This window comes from Portunus trituberculatus, chromosome 48 (genome assembly GCF_017591435.1).
Source record: "Portunus trituberculatus isolate SZX2019 chromosome 48, ASM1759143v1, whole genome shotgun sequence".
NCBI classification, from domain to species: domain Eukaryota; kingdom Metazoa; phylum Arthropoda; class Malacostraca; order Decapoda; family Portunidae; genus Portunus; species Portunus trituberculatus.
The window spans coordinates 28,321,692-28,330,667 of record NC_059302.1 but is presented as its reverse complement, the minus strand read 5'-3'; the positions used below and the strand labels follow the sequence as shown (position 1 = coordinate 28,330,667).

At 43.7% G+C, this 8,976-nt stretch overlaps 1 protein-coding gene across 1 annotated transcript; it reads left to right on the top strand.

The window, feature by feature from the left end:
• The first annotated feature begins 769 nt into the window (after positions 1-769).
• LOC123498766 (perilipin-2-like) lies at positions 770-7,459 on the top strand. Its single transcript, XM_045246182.1, has 8 exons — positions 770-982; positions 3,934-4,059; positions 4,268-4,459; positions 5,245-5,346; positions 5,690-5,819; positions 6,126-6,256; positions 6,528-6,719; positions 7,124-7,459. Exons 2-8 carry the CDS (start codon positions 3,943-3,945, stop codon positions 7,169-7,171), a joined length of 912 nt encoding a protein of 303 aa, XP_045102117.1. The 5' UTR covers positions 770-982; positions 3,934-3,942; the 3' UTR covers positions 7,172-7,459.
• The last annotated feature ends 1,517 nt before the right edge of the window (positions 7,460-8,976 follow it).

Here is an 8,976-nt window from a genome sequence, read left to right as displayed (position 1 = left end):
GAGGCGGTGGCATAGTGAATAAGGTGGTGAGCGTGGGATCGGACAGATGTCCACGTGTAGGTTCGAATCCCACCACGTATCGCCTTGTTACTTTGCCATTTGTCGAGTGGTTTAAAGTTGCCTACATGTCACCATGATCCCCAGGTTCTAGATGGTTACACCAAAGATGCGCTTGGGTGGTGATATGGGCCCTAATATGGGTACCACTATAAATAAAATTGCCTGCGCCACTAATGGGTGGAAGTTTAATAGTGCTTCCAATACGTCTTGAAGTTACCTACAGGCGCTATAGACAGGGCATAAAAAAAAAAAACAAGGTAAAAATCCGTGTCAATATTGAAGTGGTTAAGTATCTAGAACACACACCTAAACTACACATTTCCTCTTAACTCTTACGTTACCGAACTATTTCTTTCCTTACAATCACCAGGCAGCTTTATAGACCATTATTGTTTCACTACAGACACGTGAATGGTATCGTAGCTAAGGAAAGACACTTAACTTCCTTTATTCTTCAGTAGGTATCGTAGGGACCACTGGAGCATTATAACGCCAAACAACAAAAACAGTAACAGCATCAAGAATAATAACAACTTCCTTTTTTCTTTTTCTTTTATTTTTGTTGGGGGTGGAGGTGCGCCAATGCAAACAAAACATTACAATTATCTTTAGGCGGCATCACAGCTTCATAAAAAGTAAACCTACACAATACATCACAGACACAGTAAGGCATCACGTGGTTTCATTTGTATTCATGGAGTTGAATTAGACTGTGGCGACGTGTGGCAGTGAAGGAGCATTGTGTGACGTGAGTGGCGGCAGGTTACTCAGTCAGTTGGTCATTCAGTCAGCTGCTCCAGAGTCTCCGAGGTGCAGGAAACGAATAATCAGTGAAGCTCCGGCCAGTGTGACGATCAGGTATGTCCGTCTCTCCCAAGGAAACTTTAGACTCGCTCCAGTGTTCCCAGGTGAAGTAGGTCAGGTAGTCAGTAGTGTGTATGTGTGTGTGTTCTGTCAGTGAGGAGTTAATCAGCATCTAGTGTCCGAAGGTGCAAGTCATCTGGTAAGTTTTCAATCGATCAGTAATTTATATAGTGATGTTAGTCAAGAATGTCAGTCAAGCATGCAATAATCCATAGTTTGCCGCTTAGATAGTCGTTCACGCAGGCAGTCAGTCAAGTCACTTAAGCAAGCAGTCTGTCACTAAGTAAACATTTATTAAGGCAGTCATTCGATCAATCCTTCCATGTGTCAGCCAGTCAACCAGATAATTATTCAGCCACTTTCTTATACAATCAGTCATTCTGGCAGTCAAATAACCAAGCATCCATGTAATCACAACCAATTGACCAATCAGCTAACCAGTCAGCCAGTTAAAGGGAGAAGTGAAATCCGTAAGCAGTCAACATTTACTTTGGTGGCTTCCCATTAAATCACCATCCATTGCACTTCACAGGAATGAACGTAAATTAGGCGAGTCTTTTGTGCGCGCTGATGAGCTTGGCTGCTTTTAGGATGTAATTAGTGTGTGTAGGGCGACGTTTCCTGCCTAGGGTGTGTAGCGTGGATGTTTGGGGAGAGTCTGGTTGCTCGAGGGTAGAAAGTGGAAGTCCCGCTTATTTCGTAGAAGATTTGATAGTTGGAAGTGAAGGAAGTTGGGTAAGTTATGTCTTTATTGTCATCCACATTCGTCCATATTCATCCATGTTTTTTTTTTTTTTTTCCCACAATCATTTACATCCACCAACATTCATAATTAAGTATCTAAATTTATCCATACTTGTCCACTCATCCACATTCGTCTCCACATTCACGTGTCTAAATACGTGTCAATACACTTAACTACACTCTTGTCCCTTCATCCACATCCATCCTTATCCATCAACTCTCATTCACGACCAACCCTACTTTGTCCACCCATACACCTTGACGACTCTAGTACTGGGACACATTTTTACTTGTATTTGTGTGCGATTAAGCCATTTTATTGACATTAGGAAGGGCCTATGGAGGTCAGAATATTAATGGGTAAAATCTTCACTATTTTATTCCCCCTCACACAAGTTTCTAAGGCTGTATATAATCACCAAATGGTAGGCAGAAGGAACATGGAAACGCGTCATGGGACTGAAGGGGTTTATCTTCGTTCATCAACGGCCATACACTCGTTCATACCTTTCCATATCCACCCTCTACCATCCATACACCCTCCTCTTCACCCACATCCAACCACACTTGTATATACCCATTCATACCTTTCCAGTCATCCACATTTTTCCATACACACACACACACACACACACACACACACACACACACACACACACACACACACACACACACACACACACACACACACACACACACACACACACACACACACACACACACACACACACACACACACACATTAATCAAATATTGTCCGTTCCATATAAAGTGATATTGCTTGTTTCATATTAAGTGAGTCGCCGTGACGGACGAGGAATTAAGTGATGAAAGCGGTGATGCAATGCGTGTGTGTTTTTACGTGCGTTGTTTGGTCACACTCCGGAAATCGTTGTGGGAAATATTTGTTGACGCGCCGCGTATCACGTGGAGAGCGACAACGTGCTTTCCAAGTCTTTAGTTCAAGTACACGTGAACTAAAACGACATATGTTTGAGCTGGAACGATTGAAAATAGAGTATCTGTCTTGGTGTTCGCATGGTGATGACTCGTATATACAGAATGAGTTTATGCTTTCACCAGCTTCTTATTACATGCGTGTGCGTGGGGGAGTGCATGCGTGTATATAACTTTTTCGCTTTAGAATCTTTTTTTCCCTTTCAAAGATCGTGTCTTCCCACTACTCTGACGTAATATAGTGTATCCGTTTGAATGTCTGAGACGTAAATCTCGGTACATCGGTGAAACGGGAAGGAATTCAACTCTTCGGATCAATGGGCATAAAAATGGATCTATTCGAACAGGTCGCCAGATTTCACACCCTCCGTATTCTGCGATCCGCGAACACTCACTGAACCTGGTATTCGAAAGTGTGTTGTAGCCCAGAACAAGTGTAGATTATATCAAGCAAATTAGCAATACAAATCAGATAGGCAGTCACTCTTTTTAAAACTATTACGAAAATCTGCTTCTGCCACATTAATGGGAATGGAGTTCCAGACTTTCACCACTGACTAAGAAGAATCTATGCCTGACATCACAGCGACTGTTAGGAACAAGGATTTTGTTACGATGTCTTCCCGTGTCATTAGTAGATGAAGTGAACCCTTGGCTTAGGAGGGGGGGGAGGTGCAGTGCTGCTGAAAGACTGGACGGAGTTTGCTGTACTGCTTCCAGACGGGACGGATGTGACAAGACCTGAGTTAAGGTTTATTCATATGCCCATTTTTTGTAAAACTTTTCCCATGTGCTTCTCGTTTTTCCTTTTTTAATAGTGGGTACGAGGTCAGTAATTATTTTTTCCCTAATGAACAAATACTGGTAGAGCTGGATCCGCTAATGGTGTTGCTCACTGTGCCCCACCACCGCGCCATGCATGACATACACGAACACTAACAAGTGTTGCCGCACAGTTTTTACGTGCTGAAGGCCATCATTATGTGTGTCCTCTGTTGTATACTTGCAGTCCCGTGTGAGAGCATGCGTGCTTTGAATGCAACCCGTTTGTAGGCCTCTGTCTCATTACCGGGCGTTAATAAGCATTCTAATTTAGTTGATTAGAGAAGTTGTACATTTATCAACACCTGTATTATGAAAAGGATACTTGACAATTATACAAAGGTCCGGGAGGAAATATCCAGTAATGAGCAAACGTTGTATTTTGTTTTCCTCGTCTTTTTATTCCCCCAGTGTAAAAAGACATGTTGGCACTCATGGAGTCGGTTTCGTTCCATGGTTCAGGTCAATCTGCTTCTTTCTGGACAGGAGCAGTTCATGATGGCGAGCACCGAGGGCAGCCCCGAATGGCCCGCCTTCCCGGCCCGCCTAATGGCCCTGCCCGCTGTGAATGACGCCTGTGGCCTCGCCTCCCACCTGTACCAGAGATCCAAGGTCAGTCTCGTACACCTGTGTATCTATTATCTGCTCACGATCCCTGGAACCTTGTCAAAGTTTAGGCATTTTCAGTAAATATTGTATTTGTCATTCTCCCTTTGTTGATGTTTCTATTGCTATTGTTTCTCGTTCATCTCGTATTTATTAAACTCGCCAATCTCTTCAATTCCACAAAATACACTCAAAAGTCGAAAACAATTTGCAGGAGTACAGGCAGGTGGGTGTGGCCCTGGCCGCGGCGGAGAACTCCTTCAAAACTGCAGTGACCAAGGCGGCACCCTTGGCCGAGCCGCTGCTGAGGTACGCGGGACACCTCAAGCCCCTGGACGACTGGGCGTGCCGTCGACTAGACGATGTGGAGCGGATGGTGCCCGTTGTCACCAAGCCTTCCTCCGAGGTGCGGCAGTAGTGGTATAGTAGGGGATGTGCACATGCCGGCAGGGTAGGGGGTGTGCACATGCCGGCAGGGCAGGGGGTGTGGACATGGTGGCAGGGCAGGGGGTGTGGACATGGTGGCAGGGCAGGGGGTGTGGACATGGTGGCAGGGCAGAGGGTGTGGACATGGTGGCAGGGCAGGGGGTGTGAACATGCTGACAGGGCAGAGGGTGTGCACATGCTGGCAGGGTAGAAAGTGTGGACATGCCGGTAGGATAGGGGTGTGCACATGCTGGCAGGGTAGGAGGTGTGGACATAGTGGCAGGGGAGGTGCGAACATGGTGGCAAGGAAGATAGGGACATGAAAGAAGGCTGTACACACGTTTTGGCAGGGTCGAGGCTGTACTGATTTGAGAACGTGACGAACTGTGCTCTTGTCATGAAGGTGTGAGAAGGTTCACGTTGCTCCCTTTTAACCACTAATCCTCTTGGCTCTGCTTTATGCTGTGTATGTGTGGCGATCCGTGCATTGAAGGTGAATTACCAGACACCATGCTTACGTCTATAGAAGAAAATTCACGTGGGATTTTATTTCTTCATTTATTCATCTCTTTTGTTTCTCAGCATGGAATCTGAATCTTGGGATAATTTAAAGAGTATCTAAATTGTTACCATATCATCATCATCATTATCATTATTTTGTCTTCATCTTCACAATCACCATCTATATATAAATCTTCACTCCAGCCTTGCCTCACCGTCAGCTTATTCAGGTACGAGGAACCCTAAAATATGTTTCTGCTGCAGGTGTTGCAGGCCACACGTGACGGCGTCCTTTGTACCCTGGCAGGGGAGAGTGATTCACCAGCCTCCCTCTCCGCCGCCGTCCGTTCCCGCGCCGCCCGTCTCGTGAGTAATCTCAGACTTTAAGTGAACCAAACTAATTAGAGTTCAGATTTGATTCATGGTTCGCAACAGTGGACCAAGACTGACTCCTTTCCGTTGTGCCGCCTCCGTTGTTTGGAAGCGCCTCTGTGGTATCCTGGGTTTTTTCCCTCTTTCACAAAACACAGGGTACTAGTCCCAGGCTTAAGTCTTTTATTGTTACTTGATGACCTGCTTCAGTTTACATTATTAGAACTTTTGTCATTTATGAGTTTGCTGTTGTTGCGTAATTAAAGAGTGAACCTGAGCCTGATACTGATATGATTTAATTTGACACGAAAGGTCTCAGTTTGAAGTGAATCTGCAGGTGGAGCAGACGCAGGCCATCAGGGAGAGGACAGTGGCAGTCGGCAGGGCCCCTCACCGCGCCCTAGACGCCGCACACGACTTGCTGGACCACTACCTACCGGAGGAGAGGAAAGACCCTAAAGAGCCTGGTACGTGGTGGTGGCGGTTGTAGTAGTGGTAGTGGTAGTAGTAGTGGTAGTGGTAGTGGAGGATGTGGTTTGTGAATTACCATAGTTTACTTGTACCGTATTGAATCTGTCCCACAATGTTTCAGATGTTTAATACTATATCTATATATATATATATATATATATATATATATATGAACTCAAATAACAACGTTACCTTGGTGAAAGTAAGTCACCACCGCAAGTGTCACTGTTGACGCGACATTGAGGTAAAAAAAAAAGTTCCTTGAAGTCTTGCACATTTCCAACTCACTCTTATCTTGTTAGACGTGCGTGAAGGAGGCATGGGCGTGAAGACTGTCGCCTTGGCCACCAGGACAACCAGTGGTGTCTGCCGCGCCGCCCACGAGCGCCTCAACGCCTCGTGCCCCTTGGATCCCACGCCCTCCCATGTGGCGGTGAGTCTCCCCAGTGTATCTCAGACAAAGAAAGGAGTAATTAGATATAAGTAATTGTGCTCAATAGTATTGCACTGCTGCACGTCAGTAGTCCCGGACGATCCCGCACCTCGCCTGAATAAAAAGGGAGACGTTCGAAGGTTTGAACCACACCACTTAAATCGTGTCTGCTTTCAGTAGTATGTCTTGAAGGCACACTTAACACTTGCACACAAGGCTGAGGAGGAGCCAGACTGAAGTAATAAGTTAGTGATGCTTTCATCCTCACCAGATGGAGTGTGTGCACCTGGTTCGCTACAGGTGGCAGCGAGGGGCAGACGAGGAGGTGAAGCAACTGGAGGTGCCACAGGTCATGGCCCCAGTGTTGGTATTGGCTCTAAGGCTGACCGGGGCCTTCCTCCACCTCCTGCTGACGGTGGTGATAATCCTCGTTGGAAAAGTGAACGCTGTCTGTTTTAAGATGGTCAGTAGAAATCAGTGTATGAGATTAGTGAGCATGTTGTGTTTGATATCGAGTTTCTTGCTAAATATTATATTGATGTGTTTATACAGTGGATGTAAATAATTATTTAGTCATGCATGTGTCATAAGACTGTCAGTCTCCTTTGTATCGCCACTTTTGTCAGTAATCCTCGTTTTGTTTTTCTTGTTTGTCTTCATTTTTACGTGGCCTTTTTATTTTTCATAACACTCACGAAAAGAATTGTAGACTATAATAATGTTTACAAAATCAGCTTTTTTTTTCTGACATACGCTTAGAATTTAAGCTAAAAATTTTACTGATTTTTATTATAATCGGGTGAAACCAGTTGGTCTCGCTGTTGTGTTCTTGCATAACGTGAACTTACTTTTATTTTTCATGGCTAGTCGCAGAAGTGTGATGGGAAACGTGTACCGCCGCTCAGTGAAGACTGAAAAACTCCCTCGATTAATGGACAACGGCGGTGAATTATTTACTTATTAGATTTACTTAATTACCCACATATAATTATTTTGTATCATTTACTTAGTTAATTTACTTTATTATTCACTGACCATTTTGTTTACAATTTGAGTAGGAATCTGGTGAAGGGCCTCGCCCCGCCCCTGGCCATCCATGTTTCTCCTTTTGAGGTGTAGTTTGTTGTTCTGGAAGTTAATATAATTCATTTGAATATTTTATGTAACATCATATATACTTGAAAATGTAGTCTTTATACATTAGTCTTTTTCTTATTACAAGTTACCTTCTTTGCTTAATAGTGTTTATGTCCTGCACGGGACCTCTCTGTGACGTTTTGAGAATACTGGTAGTGTGTTGGTGGCGATGGAACCACTCTTGCTGCTACCTACCTGTGTGGAGAGGGCATCACGTGATGGACAAAGTTTATTCCTCGTCTGAAACATAATCGTCCCACGCGCCAGTGACCGCCACTGACCCGCGTGTGGGATGCAAGGCGAGGCTGGGTGGTGTCTGGTGTCTGGTGTCTGTGACAATGTGTAATGCACGTGCATATATGTGCAGGAGGGAAATGGTATATGTAGTACCAGTGCCTGGGTGACGTCGCCTGGCCTGGACATCCAGGTCTTTAGCTCCGGATATTTTTTCTTTAGTCTCGGATAATTCAACAGAGGTGCAACACAACATACTAGTGATAGGAAGAAATATAAAGTTTGTTAAAATGACTCATGTGATGTGCAGTTTTGGGGGAAATATGGCTCCTGATATATTCTGTAAGCATCATCACAACTTTTCACATGGTCTGGTGTTAAAAAAAAAAAGCAAACAAAATTGAAGATCATGTAAATTGTAACCATGTTTAAAAATTGCAGAGAGGGAATATGACTTCGCTTCAATCAAAATATCCATTTTTTGCTTTAATCCGAGTCATCTATACGTGTATCATCCTGTTTCTATCAGTATAGTATAATTTAATTTTGACTCATTTTGAAGTCACCACAAGGCTAAAGAAAACACAATTTTTTTTTTTTTTTTTTCTGGGAAGGATCCCCTTGACTTCCCTATAAGTGTCTGAGCTCAGCTCCCAATGTTCCAATGTTTTCATTCCCAAGAGACGCCCCGGGTAGTGGTTCTCAAAACTTATCAAACTCACGGAACCCTTTTGCACTTGCTGTTATTCTGCGGAACACCCCTACGATCCCCTCACCAAATATTGGTAGAAGGCCCTCCCTACATGTAGGTGAAACACACACACACACACACACACACACACACACACACACACACACACACACACACGAGAAAGAACAGTGATAGCAGTAGAAAATTTTACTATAGTACAGAAGAAAAGAACAAACTCATTAAGATCTATTTCGCCTTACCTTATGAATTCCATCTCTGTATTTTTCCCATTCTCTTTTCTTTCGCTTTCTCCTCTTCCTCTTCCTTGATTCCTACCCTCTCTCTTTCCTCCATATTTCTCATTTCTTTGTTTTCCTACATTTTTTCTCCTCCTTCTCCTCCCTAAAAGACTTACCAAGATAAATATCAGCCTTAATTACTCGTTATGTAAAGTTTATGCTATTTATAAGTGAATAATTTGGTTTGTGAGGCCTTGTGATATTGTTATAACTACTTCTATACATTATTACTATTACTACGAATATGAGTATACAGTATAAGTTGTACCTATGCATGTAACTGTATCAGTATTACTATAATAGCAAACTTTCTCTTTCAAATAATAAGCTTGTTAATATGTCCATGCACTGTTGCTACA